The sequence below is a fragment of the Phycodurus eques genome, chromosome 5 (assembly GCF_024500275.1).
Source record: "Phycodurus eques isolate BA_2022a chromosome 5, UOR_Pequ_1.1, whole genome shotgun sequence".
NCBI classification, from domain to species: domain Eukaryota; kingdom Metazoa; phylum Chordata; class Actinopteri; order Syngnathiformes; family Syngnathidae; genus Phycodurus; species Phycodurus eques.
In genome coordinates, this window is record NC_084529.1 from 12,201,190 (window position 1) to 12,219,111 (window position 17,922).

At 42.2% G+C, this 17,922-nt stretch overlaps 1 protein-coding gene across 4 annotated transcripts in view; it reads left to right on the forward strand.

Moving 5' to 3' along the window:
• The first annotated feature begins 2,180 nt into the window (after positions 1-2,180).
• The window catches only part of eea1 (early endosome antigen 1), a 55,052-nt gene continuing 39,310 nt past the window's right edge, over positions 2,181-17,922 (forward strand). For 2 of the 4 annotated variants that reach the window (XM_061677535.1, XM_061677537.1), the window contains exons 1-11: positions 2,181-2,299; positions 4,775-4,852; positions 4,944-5,056; positions 7,283-7,337; positions 7,422-7,487; positions 7,629-7,659; positions 7,738-7,842; positions 7,976-8,097; positions 8,993-9,148; positions 14,865-14,879; positions 15,083-15,199. In XM_061677535.1, the coding sequence (XP_061533519.1) occupies positions 2,276-2,299; positions 4,775-4,852; positions 4,944-5,056; positions 7,283-7,337; positions 7,422-7,487; positions 7,629-7,659; positions 7,738-7,842; positions 7,976-8,097; positions 8,993-9,148; positions 14,865-14,879; positions 15,083-15,199 (882 nt within the window). In that variant the 5' untranslated portion in view covers positions 2,181-2,275. Of the gene's footprint in view, positions 2,300-4,774; positions 4,853-4,943; positions 5,057-7,282; positions 7,338-7,421; positions 7,488-7,628; positions 7,660-7,737; positions 7,843-7,975; positions 8,098-8,992; positions 9,149-14,864; positions 14,880-15,082; positions 15,200-17,922 lie in introns of those variants that run through there. The other 2 variants (XM_061677536.1, XM_061677538.1) reach the window with 2 other exon arrangements.

The following is a 17,922-nucleotide window of genomic DNA, read 5'->3' on the forward strand; positions in this document are numbered from 1 at the left end:
CATAATGCTCAAAGTGCCTTGGTGACAAATCATTAAGGAATATATCTTGTGCTTAAAAGAATACTATACTATCTTTGTGAACTGCTATGACTGTAAAGGTGCAGAGCAAATTAATATTACATTATGTAAGAGACAGCTAAAGGCAAAGTCTATGCGGATATAATTGCCTCACATGTAATCACCACTCATAATTAATTACATTTGTCGGTTCTATTCAGTATTTATACTAGAATCACATCTGAATTAGGTCTATCACTGTTGAATATTTTTAGAACTCAATTATTCTATCAATTATTACATTGAATAATAAGATCAATTATTGTGCATTTAAGTTGATTGCAAAAATAATTTTAAACAATTTAGCAATATCACATGCATGAGAGGAAGTGATGTACTGTACTCGCCAACCTTTCTCAAAATGAGCGCTACTGTACTACGTGGGTACCAATTAATGCGAAGGGCTACTAGTTTGATGAACACTTCTGAGCCTGCTTCAGGTTCAACTACATACCAATTACAGGTTATTCGTACCAAGGCTTCAAAATAACGATGATTTTCATAATGGATTAAATGGACTATTATTTTTTTTTTCCATAAATTGATTATGATTCAGTTACTGGTTTGATGTCAAACAATATAGGCAACAATGTTGATCATTGTTTTCCAAAGTAAAAGCAGATGTTTGCAAATGTCTTATTTTGATTAAACACAAAGCACTGGGTTACAATTAATTTTTTTGGTAATTTGTCTGTTTTTTCAACTGATTTAGAACAATTTTGCATTACTGAATCTTAAAATTATGTCCGTTCCTCTTGTTCGGGTCAGGGTTTTATGCCAAGTTGTTAACATTTTAATAATCAACTGTTACAAACTTTGCTTGCTGTAATTTGAATAGTAGACATTGTTAAAAGTAAGTAGATGTAAATTGACTGTTACGTCGTCATTGTTAAAAATTCAGGGCATGAACCTCCGTTTATTTGAACCTTTAAAGTGAAAGTACCTGTACATGGGGAAAAAAAAACATGTGGTCATAGTTCAAAAACTTGACCTGATTGACCAAAACCAGTGAGATATTTGGATTCAGCATATCAAAGTTGTCCTTAATCAGCAAACATCTTCGACAAAATAAATTTATTGTTGACCAGTGTAATCAGTCTGCTTTTAAGAAGGACTACAGAAATCAGAGACTACAATATTTACTGTTGATAGGCTGAACACAGACGAGTTGGACAATTTTAATTTAAATAATGGCTCTAAACGATTAATTGATTAATAAAATAGTTGTTGATTAATCACTTAATTGTGACAACCGTAATCTCAACAAAGTCTAAAAAAAAAAAAAACACCACAAATCCAATTGTGTACAATGTGTCCCAAAAATTGATATAATTAAAATTGGAATATCTGAGTAGTTACATTTTCTAGACAAATACAACAAAACTGGCTTCATGTTGAAATCTAAAAGATGTATTGATCACAATTCCAGAAACAGATTGAAACTGATATATATTTTTCTAACTGATTTCACAAAGCTCCATGAATTGACTGTGAATGGACTATAACATTTTGTCAAATCCTTGGAACACTATTAAAAATAATTGCTTTTGTGTTTTTTTGTGTTTTTTTGGTGACTAATCTGATTCTGAATGATTTTCAAGAGGGCAGTCCCAATGTCTTTTAAGATTTTCCAATCTGCTTTAAAACTCACAAATTTGAATTGCACATTAGGATTTTTTTACATTTTAATTTTGAATTAAGTGAACCTTGAATTTAAAACAGAATTTTCAGTATTTAGTGTGCTTAAATAGCATTTATTTATACAATATTCCCGCAGAAACAAAACCCCTACTGTACTGTCATGAACAATTACTTTGCAGGCATAATGTGGAAAGTGATACTGTTTTGTCAACAAAATTCACACACTTCGCAAATGTATAATTTGTCTTATTCATTGAAATAAGCTCTTGATCACGAGAGAACATGGACTTGTTCCTATAAACGTGTGCTGCTGTTTACTCTCTTGTTGTGTATGAAAATCTTCGATTAAAAAAAAAAAAAAATATCCAGCAACAATACAACAGTTAAATTGTTTTGTATTGCCAGCCTCCATGATTTGTGGTGTCCTGGTTAGAATAACCATCATCCCTCCCAAGACCCGCCCCTTCTCTGTTCCTGCCTGGGCTTGGTCTTGGTCAGGTGTCTGTGGTACAGCGACGTAAACTTTCCTTCTGAGAAATCGATTCGGGTTCGTGTACGGACAAACGCTGACAAGGCCATGCTCAGACGGATATTACAAATGGTAAGCTTCTGCGGCAACAATTTATAGTGTAGTACGTTTGTTGGGTCAAAGTATGATTTTTATTTTTTTGTGTCACACGTAGGCCCGTCCTTTTCTTGTTTCTTTTGGGGATATACCTTTTTGTTAACAACTGGTCTCGGATGGGCGGGGAAATGGGTTTCGTCCAACGATTGTACGCACGTTGGCGAAAAACAATAGCTCCCGCTCGGTCGCGGTCAATTTATCAAGCGCTTCCTATGTTGTGTTGGCGAAGTTAGCATTAGATGCTAACCCGTTCAAATTAACGGAGGCTACTTTATTCAGTGGTGTATGAACATAGTACGTGCATTTTGCAACACGACACTAATTCGGCAGCGTGACAACGTCCGCGGCGTGTCCTAAATGAACGAAATCAGCAGATAGCATAGCTGGTCAACAGATACACAAATTTTATTGGTTTCCGTTTGCTGTAGTGCAGGGATGATTCATCGACCATTCCTCAAATGCTAATTGGTGTTAGCCCCACACTGACCGATGCTACATCGGTTTGACCACCTATTTAAATTACCCTGCGAAGAAGATTGAATACATCTAATTCATTGCAACGGATAACTGTGTCATGACTTTGGTAGTGCGTATACAGTGTTTTCTTCCTAACTTGAACACTGAAATATCAGCTCATTAACCACGAGGCAACATCGCCCTACATTTGGCTTCATAACTGGTTCCTGTAATACTGAACTGCATTTGAAAGGTTTAGGGTTATGGGCGAGCTGGAGTCTGTCCTAGCCTACTCTGGGCATGATACTTCACAACAGTAAAACAATTTTGCTACATGTAATATCCATATTCTTTTCTTTTTTCTTTGTTATGAAGTCAAACAGTGCGGTTCTGGTTAATGTTTGAAATGAGTAATGGGTGTGTAATGATTCAAATTTACCACTCCCTTCCACGCTTCCAATCGTGTTATGGGGTCAAAGTTCCAAGTCCTGACACAGATATTGAGTTTACCCATGTATCAATTGAATTCAATCAATTTGTGTGTGTGGTGAATGGGCGTATCTAGTAGTTGAGACTACTATCTCCTTCTTCAGTTGCGGTGCAATGAGATGACCCTCTCTTCTCTATGGCACTTCTACACTGATTGGATCTTGGCCAATGTTCCAGCACGTAGCCATTATAAGAGCATTTGTATAACTGCACCACTCAGAGCTATCAGTGAATACAGCCTGTCGTGATATGTGATGATGGCTGTGGGAATATATCACTGTGCTGTAACCTTATGAGGCTGGTGATGAGATCCAACACTTTCATCTTGTTGTTTGGACCTTGGATTTCCACCCACACGCTCTTCTGTATTCCAATTGATTCAAATAGCTGGTGTCATGTCCCAAATTGATCAGTCACTCGATTTATACTAATGAGACAATAAAAACGGAACAAAGAGTAGCACAGTTCCAGAGAAAGAACCCCATACATACCACATAGAAAATGACAATAAATAAGGTTAAAATGCATCACAAATAAGTCAAGACATCAAGGGTCCAACTTTTAAATCCGTCCAGCATGTGGGACCTCCTTACCTGTATGCCCAGCACTGCTATTTAGGAGGATAGCAATGCATTTGTTTATTATTGTACTTAATCTGTAGGTTACATTAGTGTAGAACTGTACTTTATCTTATTAAAGCTGGGTCTCATATTAAACACCTTTCACACTCTTACATTTGTCCGCTTTTGTATCGAATGTCATTAGCTTGTGCAGGTGTACTTAATAGTTGCTCTGGCCTGTCATCAAAGTAACACATTTTTCGCTTTAAGGCGATTGAAATGACTGCCTTATTTCCAAGTTTAAGTAACAGATTCTTGAAAGTATTTTAGGGGTCGACACTAACGTTTGTACTAGTAGCACTGGTTCGACCAACTTTTCCAGTTTATCGCACCAGCACATGATTTGGTCGCACCATTTTTTGAGGAGGTACAGCATGACCATGGCTTACCATAGTTTCATATGAAGTAAAGATAGACAGTGACTTAAAATATGATATTTGCAAAATGTTTTACTGTGAACAATAAGTTTGTGCGCAACAAGCAGTGGCAGACAAAACAGGTCGATTAAAAACAAACAAACAAACAAAGGTTTTACTTTTATTTAATCATTTGTTCGACTCAGAGGGCCCAGTGCTTATAGTGCGAGCTCCTATCCCTTTCCCCCTGGGACAACCACTTAACTATGAGCATTACCACAGCTATATGATTGACATAAATCTAAAAATGATTGCATAAGTGTACAACCACCATATAAAAGTATTGTTTATGATTATTCACACAACTTTGAGGAGAAGATTGCTGTGGAAAAAAGGCAACTTTCACCCATTAAAGTAGCACTTGCGCAAGTGTGACGAGGATATTTTTGTATCGCATTACCTGGAAAAAAATGTCACGTAAATGCCAGTTTGGTCGCAGTCTCGAGCCCTGTATTTGCTTTGCTTTCCAGACTCCTGGGAAAGGAGGCTCCCAGAATGCAGAGTCGGAGGAGCCCACCACAGACGTTAACCATGATCAAACCTCTGAGGTATCTGAATAGTTTGTTCGCTCCCACCCCCCCTTCTTTTTAAGGTGAGCTGCAACAATTAACTTATGAACATCTCTGCATTTGTGTTTAGGGCTTCATCTGTCCTCAATGCATGAAGTCCCACAGCTCAGCAGAGGACCTGTTCAAGCATTACGAGCTGTTCCATGACACTGGAGAACTTCCTGCTCATATGGCCCCCACCAGGTAGGATTGATATTTATCCATTTATTTCTGTACCACTTATTAGGAATGGGTGTTCGGCTAAATTTCTTTCCTTGACCTTTGGAGAAATTAAATTAATACAGTGGTACCTTGACTTAACAGTGGCCCAACTTAGTTTTTCAAGTTACAAGACATTGCTTGGTCGATTCTCTTGGTGTTGCGATCTAAAATTTTAGTTATGCGCCAGCTTTACATACGCTGCTGCCTGAGTAAAGTACGCTGCCTCAGTAAAGTGGAAAAAAATTAAGGTACTGTAATGCCTTCATATGTGGGCAAGGACTGCCAGTCGCTGATGTACTTTCAGAGTTTTATTGAATCGTACAAACACACAAATACAAAAGGAAAATGCTCTCTAGGAGCGACTTTAGGCCAAAACCCATGCCCAGATGCTCATGTGCAGACTAAATGGCAAAGATCTTGAGGTCACACACTAGGCCATGCCCCTGAAACGTATACCTATTTATTTATTTGAAAAATATGTAAATAAATTAAAAGCACACACACTACAGTTGTTGTGACTAATGTACAGTAATTACATATTATAAAACCAGATTATTTCTTTAGATTATTTAAAAATATATATATGTTATGGTGCTAATTTTCTTTATTACAAACACAACAAAATATAGGGGTTTTGGGGGCTTTAACAGATGAATGGCATATAATTCGTTCTAATGTGCAATTTTAATTGAATGAACTGTATGAGTAAATTGAGTTTCGAACTTGGTCACGGAGCGAAATAAAGTCGTAAGTCTAGGTACCACCATGCATTCATTCATTAAGTCATCCTCCGTTCCGCTTATCCTCACTAGGGTCGCGGGCGTGCTGGAGCCTATCCCAGCAATCTTCGGGCAAGAGGCGGTGTACAACCTGAACTGGTCACCAGCTAATCGCAGGGCACATAGAAATAAACAAACATTCGCGCACACATTCACACCTAAGGGCAAAATAGACTCCTCAATAAAACTATCCATCCATCCATTTTCTGAGCTGCTTATCCTCACAAGGGTCGCGGGCGTGCTGGAGCCTATCCCATCTATCTTCGGGCAGGAGGCGGGGTACACCCTGAACTGGTCGCCAGCCAATCGCAGGGCACATATAAATAAACAACCATTCGCACTCACATGCACACCTACGGGCAATTTAGAGTCTTCAATCAACCGAGCATGCATGTTTTTTTTGGGATGTGGGAGGAAACCAGAGTGCCCGGAGAAAACCCACGCAGGCACGGGGAGAACATGCAAACTCCACACAGGCGGGGCCGGGATTTGAACCCCAGTCCTCAGAACTGTGAGGCAGACGCTCGAACCAGTCGTCCACCGTGCTGCCAATCAAACTATAAATAATTAATTATCATTTAATTGATCATTGTTGTTTTCTATATATTTTAATGGGGTGGTAAAGGTTCTGATGCACGTAGGAATTATTAATTTTGGTTGATGTAGCTCAATCCGCCATATGCGAAACATCACGTGACCAATGGGAAAATGGGATAGCTGACTCCTTGTATATGCTACTCTAACAAGCATAACTACGATTGATGACATGATTGTTTGAAGCTCAACTTGCAAAAACGTTTTTTTTCCATATGGCTGGTGTCTTCAGACAAAAGTTATATAAATGTATATCATTTATTTATACAAATATGATATCTTGTAAACACAAATTAAGCCTAAAAATCTGCTATTGCCATGTTTAGTGGCTCTGTGATGACATCTTGTTAAAAAAAAATATTGTAGATATTTAAAGTTCCTATGGGTGCTATATTGCTGTCCCCTTTGCCATTCACCCAAGTGACGAAGTGCTTTTACCTGTTTTGGCGAATGCGGAATTAGGTTGTGCTTATACCAAATTACCCATAGTCACGTTGGTCTTCTTACCTCTGCATATTAGTTGAGACTGAATCAATAGAACCTCTGCAATCCATTGTGCCTCAATTGCTTTAAATGCGCGAATGATCCACAATCAATTCGATACAGTGGACTGAATTCTTAATAATTAATTTATCGATTATCATGCCCATCCCTCTCGATTATCCTGTGCCAGGTCACAGGGAAGATGGAGCCTATTCCATTTGGCTTAGGGCTAGATTTCAGGGTGCAGTCTTGACTAATTACCAATTAATTGCTGGTCAGTTTGATATTTATTGAACTATAATTATGACCAGCAGTAATTGTAAACAAAAATGAACCTCCCTCCTCATTTTAGGGAAGATCTCACAATGTTGCGGCAGGAGGTTCAGGACCTTCATACATCGCTTAAGGTATGCTCAATTTCCTGAACCGTTCTTCTAGCTATACAGTAATTTTTGTTAATTCAAAGATTCTTTCATTTACTTTCTCTTTAGGAAGAAAGATGGTTCTCTGGGGAGCTTAAAAAAGAATTAGACAAAGTCCAAGGACACCTGAAGCAAGTAATTCCTTCAAGCTGTTTTAACATGTATAAAAAGTGGCTTCACTGATTAGAAATGTTGTGGAGTAGTTTGTCATAAACATTACGGTGATGCTTTGTCATGCGGTATAGTGTCACACTGTTTTCCCTTAATCCCACACAGAATGACGGACAGATGAGCTCAGAGGATTCAGGTGGGGGTTGCACAACTCCCACGTATGCATATGCAAGATGATAACAATGTTACTAATGTGTGTTTCTGCCCCCCTCAGTACTAGAAAAGAAATTAAATGAATCAGAGACAGAAAAGTTTAACATCAAGCAGATGAAAGACTTGTTTGAGCAGAAGGCCGCCCAGCTGGCCACAGAGATAGTAGGTTAGTATGGGCATGGGACTGGCATTCCATTGATGCTCAAGCCATCCTTTGATTTTATTCTATGTTTGATATGTTCTTAAACTACAGCATGATAAAATTAATGTATTTAAAATGGTCTTGTTGCATCCACTAGATATAAAGTCCCGCTATGATGAAGAGAAGAGTATAAGGGAAGCTGCTGACCAGAAGCTCTCTAATCTAACTGAACTGCTGCAGCAAGAGAAGAAAGAGAATGAGAGACTTCAGACTGAACTGGTACACCACACATTAGCTTTCCTTTGGTGTCAATTCTCAATAGTCCTAAAACACATGAGCTTCGCTTAGAAGATGGGTAGGGAGCTGCGTTTGCAGGGGTTACCTGTTGTTACCTCAGCTGTTAGCCCATCGCGACAACCATGCTTCCGCATGCGGGCAAACCATCCCCGCTTGCTCGTCTGTCGGTGCAAGCGAGTCCGCTACTTCATAGGCCGCTGGGTCTTGCCGCAAGCCTCGTAGTTACAAACTCAAAGTCACTGGATGATCATCATTTCAGCAGGTGCTGGTGATCATATCATAATTTACAGCGGATATTGACAGGTGCATGGCAAACGGCTGCTGGGGAGTGGTGACCAGCATGCTGCTGAATGATAGTGTGTTTGTCGTCGGTCCTGTTTTTTTGGGTATCTGACTGATGAGTGTGATGTCATTTTTTTCCCCCAATATTGGGGCGATAGTTATCGGTCCGCTAGTTATCGTGCATCCTTAATAGATATTACTGTCATTATAAATCTTCAAACAACTGCTACTTTAGCGCACATGGCGCAGCATCTCATACAAATGAGAGCGCGTATACCAATAGTCAAGCATATTTTTCCTCTGCTCTTGGGAACAGCCACTATTACTGGATCTGAGTAGGGGCCATTTGTGCCTCCTCATTTTGCCGTTAATCACACTGCATCTCTTCCAGTCGACCTCAGTGCTGCCCGGCATGTTGCGGCACAACGTGGCACTATACTGAAGGCGTGCAATTGCAAATTGAAATTTACCCGTAAAGTGTAGAAACCCAAAAAGGCCTAAAAGTCATTACAGTGTGGATCTGAATGATGGACCGTGGTATAATGGGGGAGTGCTGTATTATTGCGACACTAAGTGCCTCTGCTCTGTCTTCTAGCTGCAGCGTCCTGGAGTGGAGGATGTTGAGGTACTGCAAAAGGAGCTTGTGCAGGTGCAGACACTAATGGATAGCATGACTCGTGAGAGAGAGGAGGAGTCTAAGCGCATCAGAAACCACTATGAGCAGCTGCAGGCTAAGTTTACTACCTCAGAGGTGAGATTAGGACACTATCTGCCCTGTTATTCTTTTACGTCACAACCTCCAGTAAATTTGCAACAACACGTTGCCACCCTATTTGTCTGTATGTTTGTATTTCTGTCGCATATACAGCAGACCTCCTTTTTGCCACTCACTGAACATTTCTAGTTGGTAACAGAAATATTTCTGCAGTGGTACCTTGACTTATGAGTTTAATTTGTTCGGTGACTCACTCGTATGTCCAATCATCTTTCCATCCATTTTCTACCGCTTATCCGAGGTTGGGTCGCGGGGGCAGTAGCTTTAGCTGGGACGCCCAGACTTCCCTCTTCCCAGCCACTTCATCCAACTCTTCCGGGGGGATCCCGAGCCGTTCCCAGGCCAGCCGAAGGACATAGTCTTTCCAGCGTGTCCTGGGTCGTCCCCGGGGTCTCCTCCCACAGCTCGTGACCATAGGTGAGGGTAGGAACGTAGATCGACCGGTAAATTGAGAGCTTCGCCTTTCGGCTTAGCTCCTTCTTTACCACAACAGCCCGATGCAAAGTCTGCATCACTGCAGACACTGAACCAATCAGCCTGTCGATCTCCCATTCCATTCTTCCCTCACTCGTGAACAAGACCCCAAAATACTTGAACTCTTCCACTTGGGGCAGGATCTCATCCCCGACCTGGAGAGGGCACGCCACCCCTTTCCGACTGAGGACCAGGGTCTCCGAGACCAGAGACCATGGTCTTGTGAACAAGACCCCAAGATACTTGAACTCCTCCACTTGGGGCAAGATCGCATCCACGACCTGGAGAGGGCATGCCATCCTTGTCCGACTGAGGACCATGGTCTCAGATTTGGAAGTGCTGATTCTCATCCCAGCCGCTTCACACTCGGCTGCGAACTGCTTCAGTGAGAGTTAGAGGTCACGGCTTGATGAAGCCAACAGAACCACATCGTCTGCAAAAAGCAGAGTTGCAATACTGAGGCCACCAACCGGAGCCCCTCAACGCCTCGGCTGCGCCTTGAAATTATGTCCATAAAAGTTATGAAGAGAATCGGTGACAAAGGGCAGCCTTGGCGGAGTCCAACCCTCACCATGAACGAGTCCGACTTACTGCCGGATATGCGGACCAAACTCTGACTCCGGTCGTACAGGGACCGAACAGCCCGTATCAGGGGGTTCGGTACCCCATACTCCCGAAGCACCCTCCACAGGACTCCCCGAGGGACACGGTCAAACGCCTTCTCCAAGTCCACAAAATACATGTAGACTGGTTGGGCGAACTGACACGCACCCTCGAGGACTCTGCCGAGGGTGTAGAGCTGGTTCACTGTTCCACGGCCAGGACGAAAACCACACTGAAGTCGATCATCGAACTGCGACCTAGGGTGTCCTAGTGCTAAGTGTACGTGTGGACACCCTTATGCTTGAACATGGTGTTCGTTATGGACAATCCGTGATGAGCACAGAAGTCCAATAACAGAACACTGCTCGGGTTCTGATCGGGGGGGCCGTTCTTCCCAATCACGCCCTTCCAGGTCTCACTGTCATTGCCCATGTGAGCATTGAAGTCCCCCAGTAGAACAATGGAGTCCCCAGCGGGAGCGCTTTCCAGCACCCCCTCCAAGGACTCCAAAAAGGGTGGGTACTCTGAACATCTGTTTGGTGCATAAGCACAAACAACAGTCGGGACCCGTCCCCCCCACCCAAAGGCGGAGGGAGGCTACCCTCTCGTCCACAACTTCTCAACCTCACACACCACCTTGGGCTCCTTCCCTACCAGAGAGGTGACATTCCACGTCCCTAGAGCCAGCTTCTGTAGCTGGGGATCGGATCGCCAAGGTCCCCGCCTTCGGCCACCACCCAGCTCACACTGCACCCGACCCCAATGGCCCCTCCTACAGGTGGTGAGCCCATGGGAAGGCCTGGCCCCATGGGTGCAGGCCCGGCCACCAGGCGCTTGCCTTCGAGCCCCACCACCAGGCCTGGCTCCAGAGGGGGGCCCCGGTGACCCGCGTCTGGGCAAGAGAAAACCAAGTCCATCGTTTGTCGTCATCATAAGGGGTCTTTGAGCCGTGCTTTGTCTGGTCCCTCACCTAGGACCTGTTTGTCATGGGTGACCCTGCCAGGGGCATAAAGCCCCAGACAACTGGGGTTTTAGCATTTATTTCAGTCTTCAAAGCAACGTAAACGCTCAGACAGACACACAGAAATAAAATCGTGTGAAGTTATTTTTTGGCACGAAAAATAAAAGGCTAAAGCTTAAAACAGGAACTCAAGCTAAAACCTGCACATATAAACCATTTGATGTGATAACCCAGTCACAAATAACTATTTTAACAATGCTGTATTTTACTTTTAGCTGAAACAATAATTAATGAATATTAAGTCAATTGGGTTAGATCCGGGAGCACGGTGACCGACTGGTTAGAGCGTCTGCCTCGTAGTTCTGAGTACTGGGGTTCAATACCCGACCCCGCCTGTGTGGAGTTTGCATGTTCTCCCCGTGCCTGGGTGGGTTTTCTCCGGGCACTCCGGTTTCCTCCCACATCCCAAAAACATGCATGGTAGGTTAATTGAAAACTCTAAATTACCCGTAGGTGTGAATGTGAGTGCGAATGGTTGTTTGTTTGTATGTGCCCTGCGATTGGCTGGCAATCAGTTCAGGGTGTACCCCGCCTCCTGCCCGATGATAGCTAGGATGGGCTCCAGCACGCCCGCAACCCTAGTGAGGAGAAGCGGCTCAGTAAATGGATGGATGGGTTAGTTCCACACATATTGCCTTTTAGTTCATAGGTTTGATATTGATACTGGTTATAAAGAACCTCGAGTCAAATGTTCATTTAAGTTTATGCTGCAGGCTGCTAAGAAAATGGAAGTTCATAATTTGTATACCCTTTATTTCAACCATGCAAACTTATTTTGACCCAGCCCCCTAAAGAATCAAAATCGAGAATCGTTTGGAACAGGAATCAACTAAGGAACCGGAATCGGGACCGCAATTGCTCAAATTCAAACGATGCCCAACCCTAGAAATGGGGGAGGGACAGCCGGAGCTGATAGGGGTCAGGCAAGAGCCAGAGTGCAAGATCAGAGTCAGGGAGCAAGAGAGTGAAACAAAGTGTAGGGTCTGCCTTGATACCTCTGATTCGCCTGTGAAAGAGATCACACATCCGTCTGGGATTTCTTCTCCAATTTTCTTAATCACGGGCGGACTCTGCTTTCTATTAAAAACGGTTCCCAACTTTGAAACTGTCTCTAGTAGAGATTAAATATAAGAATGAACTTGTGTTTTTTTTGTGTTCTGTGTTTTGGCACATCAAATAATACTGTCCAGCACAACACTATTTAATCTGTCCTGCAACATGATTCATATATTTTGTGCTTGTAACCCTGTGGCACAGTCTTCGTAAGCAGAGGCATACATTCAGGGTACTCGGGCAGACTGGTACACGTTTGTACTGGTGTGAGATTTCCTTAATTTTATTGTTCATTCTTTATATATACCGTATTTTCACGACCATAGGGTGCACCGTATTATAACGCGCAGTCTCAGTTACGGGGTCTATTTCTGTATTTAAAACATACATGAGGCGCACCGTATTATTGGGCCAAGGCATGGTAAAACATACGCTAGCTTAAAACATACGGTTGCATGCATGTACGCTAAAACAATCTTTTTAAAAAGGCAGCGGGAGCAAAACTGAGTTCAGTTGTACTTTATTGAAGTATTTAACAATGTACTCACTTTATTTTTTTATCAATCCTCATCCACAAATCCATCAAAGTCCTCTTCTTCTGTATCCGAAATGAAAAGCTGGGCAAGTTCTCAATCAAACACGCCAGGTTCGAGTCAGTCTCGTTGCCGTGTGAAAGCTCGAACAAGCATCCACAATCCATTCACAAATTGTGGCGTAACTCGCCCGGCGCTGCCTCAGTCTTAGTAAAGCTGTTTTCGTCATCTGTCATCCATGGCTCCCACGCCGCTCACTTCACTTTGAACGCCCTGTTTACACGGATGTCCAGCGGTTCGTCAAGCCTCCCTGAATGATGGCAAGCCCCGAATTATTGCATTCAGTCAAATGGTAAATTGACACGGTTTTCCCAGCTGTTCTTTGCTCATTAATCCATTGCTCAGGTTCTCGAGCCACCTCGCCTTGTTTCCGCGTTTTGTTTTTCTTTTTTTTCCGCCGAAATGCAGCTTCATCTTCTTGACTTGGCGAAGCTCGTTTTCCTGTTTCCTCCACTTGCGAACCATGGATTCGTTGATCTTGAATTCTCTCGCGGCTGGTCGATTCCCATGTTCCTCCGCCTAACTGACAGCTTGCAGTTCAAAATGTGCTTCGTAAGCGTGTCTCTTCGTAGGTGACATTTTCCTTAGCCAAACCGATGATGTTTTGCACAATGCATACCCCGGAAATGCTCCCAGTCAGTCAAGTGGTAAAAAATACACCCCGGTGCGGGGGCGTGGCTGTAGCGTTCTCCTTCACGCACCGTCCCCTCTCCTCAGCCATGTCCGCTTTTCCTCTGTGTAAGCAGCGTTTCGGCAGGAAATGCTTAAAAAAAAAAAAAGTCAAGCGGAGCGCTCATCACACATTTATAGATATTGGAGCACAAATAAGGCGCGCCGCATTATAAGGCACATTCTTCCAGGACCATATTTGTGAGGTCACACACTGTTGGACGAGAAGGCTTGGCTCACTGTCCACTCAAAATCAACCCAACGGTGTTCTATTGGGTTGGGAACCGTGCAAAGCTTGCCGATATTTGGACGTGCTTGCGTAGCAGCCAACCTGGAAGTAACATGGAGGCTTTTTCCGCTGGTTGGTCTATGGCTGTTACCAGTGATATCTTTCCGCCAGCCCCTCTCATACTGGATCAGCCTTCTGACGTTACTGCATCGCCGCTCTCGAATGAAAAGTTTTTTTAAATTGAGTTAACAATTAATGGGTTAGTTGATTGTCCACTGCGTTGCCGAGTGCTGTGTGAAAAGGACTTTAGTTTTCTTTGATAACGTATGAAGAATATATGTCTGTGAGTAGTGTTGTATTATCAGTGTGGATGATTTGTTGCACTGTTTGTGTTCAAATATCTTTTGTTTAAAGACTTATAACTACTGTGACATTGATGCCTATTTTGTTAGCTCGTCTATATCGTTTCGCTTTGTTGTGTTAGCATTAAGCTAGCAGATTTTGGTCAGGCAGCGTTATTTGGCTTGGTTTAATACACAATGTCTAATTCTCTTTGTATGATGTTTAGTTTTAGAGTAAACTTCAACTGGGAGTGACAATGAACTGCTTGAAGCAAGCAGTCTTTATCCTGTTTTTTGAACAACTGTGTGAGATCTGCCAAAATGCTACTTGATGTAAAGTTGCTGCCATCTAGCTGTCGTTACTCAAATCATTGCTCGCAACAAAAGGCAAAAGAATTCCTTAGATACACTTGGACAAAGTAGTGACTGACCTTTGACTATACAAATATTTATAAGCGTGCATGGTCACAACCACAGTTTATCTCACTGGACATCCTCTGTATTTTATCATTGCACTAATGCACCTGTTGGACATTATTGCTGCAATGCGCTTCCTATGAATTGTCGTGACTTTGGTCTGCTCTCGGCTCTATAGACTGTTCGTGTTGACTATTGTATTGTGGCTTACCTTTTGTGTACATCTTTTTTCTCCCTTTCCTCCCTCTCCCTCCACATACTGCACCGCTCACCAACTCATTCTTTCCTCAAGATTCGTAAACTGGAGGTAAAGACCATTTCAGTTGTGTGTTGTTCGTGAAATCCTTTTCTTTCCATGATGCCTTTCCTATTTATTTCCATTAAACGTCTGGTTGGTTTTCCATGTTTTAAAAAAATATATATTTAATGTAATGTAACACCATTAAGTCCTGGTCCTTTTCATTTGTGGTGCAGAAAGGCTTTATTACCTTTCTCCAACTTTTCTCTCAGATGACTATTTCACAACTGAAAGCAGAGCTGGAGAAGGGTCCACAGGAAGCAGCTGTTTATACACAACAGATCCACCAGCTACAGGGGGACCTGAATAATGTGCAACAGCAAAACCAGGTAATGTGCACACCAGCTATAATAGCCATTTGACTATTTGATTATTGTATCCCCCACAGTTTGGTTCAGTGGATTCATAGTGACTGCGGTCAAAATTTTCATTGATTTTATTTGCAAATTTGTAGCAGTAAATCCTAACGTGGCCAAACATTGTATTATTAGAATTCCTCAAAATAGGCTTGACAGATTTTAACATTTAAAATAAATAAATAAAATAAAATAAAACATTTAACAAGGGAAAATTGTCATTCTGTACTTTAGCAGGTACTGGCATTGAAGGGAACCGCTGAGTTTGGTCTTCTCTTTTACATCTACTAATACTCATCTCTTCTGGAAAGACTTTTACACGTTAGTCAGGTTAATGCATCAGTAAGGCAAACAAAACATGAAAGACCTAGACATTCGGTGTAAATGGACAACTGTAGTCCTCATACAGATCGCTTTAAAAAAGTATTGGCCCCCTTCTCAAATTTTTATATTTTTGCATAGTTTCCCCAATTCAATGTTTAATATCACCAAACAAATGTAAATATCAGGCAAAAATAACCGAAGTGAACTTAAAATGCTGTTTTTAAACGGTTATTTCATTTATTAAAGAAAAAAAAAAACTATTCATAGTTACCTGGCCCTGTGTGGAAAAAGTAATGGCCCCCTAAACCTAATAACTAGTTGGGCCATCCTCAGCAGCAACAACTGAAATTAAGTGTTTTCTATTACTGGCAATGAGTCTTTCACATCTCTGTGGAGATATTTTGGCCCACTCTTCCTTGCAGAATTGTTTGAATTAATAGAAAATATAGACCTTTTGAGCATGAACAACCTTTTTAAGGTCATGCCACTGCATTTCAATCTGATTCAAGGCAGGACTTTGACTAGGCCACGCTTAAAGCATCATTTTGTTTTTTTTAAACCATTCAGAAGTTGACTTGGTGGTGTGTTTTGGCTCGTTATCCTGCTGCAGAGCCTAAGTGCGCTTCAGCTTGAGGTCACAAATCTTTCCTTTACACATTGACGTCAGTTTTTGATGCAGTGCCGTCTGAGGGATCGAAGGTCACAGGCATTCAATGTTGGTTTTCGGCCTTGCCGCTTACATGCAGTGATTTCTCCAGATTCTCTGAACCTTTTGATGATGATATGGACTGTAGATGATGAAATCCCTAAATTCCATGCAATTGTACGTTGAGAAACATTGTCCTTGAACTGTTAGACTATTTTCTCACGCACTTGTTCACAAAGAGGTGAACCTCGCCCCACCATTGCTTGTGAATGACTGATCAATTCAGGGAAGCTCCTCTTATATCCAATCATGGCACCCACCTGCTCCCAATTAGCCTGTTCACCTGTGGGATGTTTCAAACAGGTGTTTGATGAGCATTCCTCAACTTTCTCAGTCTTTTTTGGAACGTGTTGCAGCCATAAAATTCTAAGTTAATGATTATTTGCTAAAAACAATAAACTTAGAATAGTTTTTTTCCTTAATAGGTGAAATCCGCATATACAAACAGCATTTTAAGTTCAGTTGGGTTATATTTGTCTGATATTTACATTGTTTGATGATCTTAAACATTAAAGTGGGGCAACTATGCAAAAATATAAGAATTTGTGCCGTGGGCCAGTACTTTTTCACAGCACTCTATCTTGTAGATCCCCATGTTTACAGAGACACAAGTGAGTGACAAGTTAGCAAGAAGCAGCGTGCTGAGCAAGAGGCAGGGATCTGTGCCATTCTATAAATTGGGTTGTTAATGGTTCCCGCCAGCTGTGGTTGACTGAATATCGCTACAGACCAGGAGCCCTGTCCGACTACCTAGTTAGTAGCATGCTCCAATGTGAACAGTTATTTAGACCCTATAGCCATGTTTACTGCGATGACTTGCACCAGGGAAAATGCTGGATACATACCACAGTATTTCAAGCCTGCTGTTGTAAAACCTTCTCTTGGAAATGCCATACCAATCTTTACTCTGGTCCGTTCAAGGGTCAGTCAACTGTTCTTTGCTATAGTTTACAAAAGAGGAGGTGTGTGTGTGTGGTTGTTTGTTTCCTGGCAGTCTCTTTCATGCTCATACTGAATTTAGAAAGGAAAACAAAATCACGTATTCTGGAGCAGAAGCCACTTATGAGCAAAGAGAACATTAAGGCTTGTCTGAATTTTGCCAGAAGACATCTTGATGAGGGCGGCACGGTGACTGACTGGTTAGCGCGTCTGCCTCACAGTTCTGAGGACTGGGGTTTAATCCCCGGCCCCGCGTGTGTAGAGTTTGCATGTTCTCCCCGTGCCTGAGTGGGTTTTGTCTGGGCACAGAGAAAATGGATGTCCTCCCACATCCCAAAAACATGCACGGTAGGTTAATTGACAACTATAAATTGCCTGTAGGTGTGAATGTGAGTGAGGATGGTAGTTTGTTTGTATGTGCCCTGCGATTGGCTGGCAACCAGTTCAGGGTGTACCCCGCCTCCTGCCCGAAGATAGCTTGGATAGGCTCCAGCACTCCCGCAACCCTAGTGAGGAGAAGCGGCTCAGAAAATGGATGGATGGATGGGTGGACATCTTGATGAGACTTGGCAAAATAATTTTTGTCTGATTGACAATTTTTTTTCTTTTTGGAAGGTATGTTTCCCATTTCATTTGGTGTAAAAGTAACACCGCATTTTAGAAAAACATAAAAATATGGTGGTGGTAGTGTGATGGTCTGGGGCTGTTTTGCTGCTTCAGGACTTGG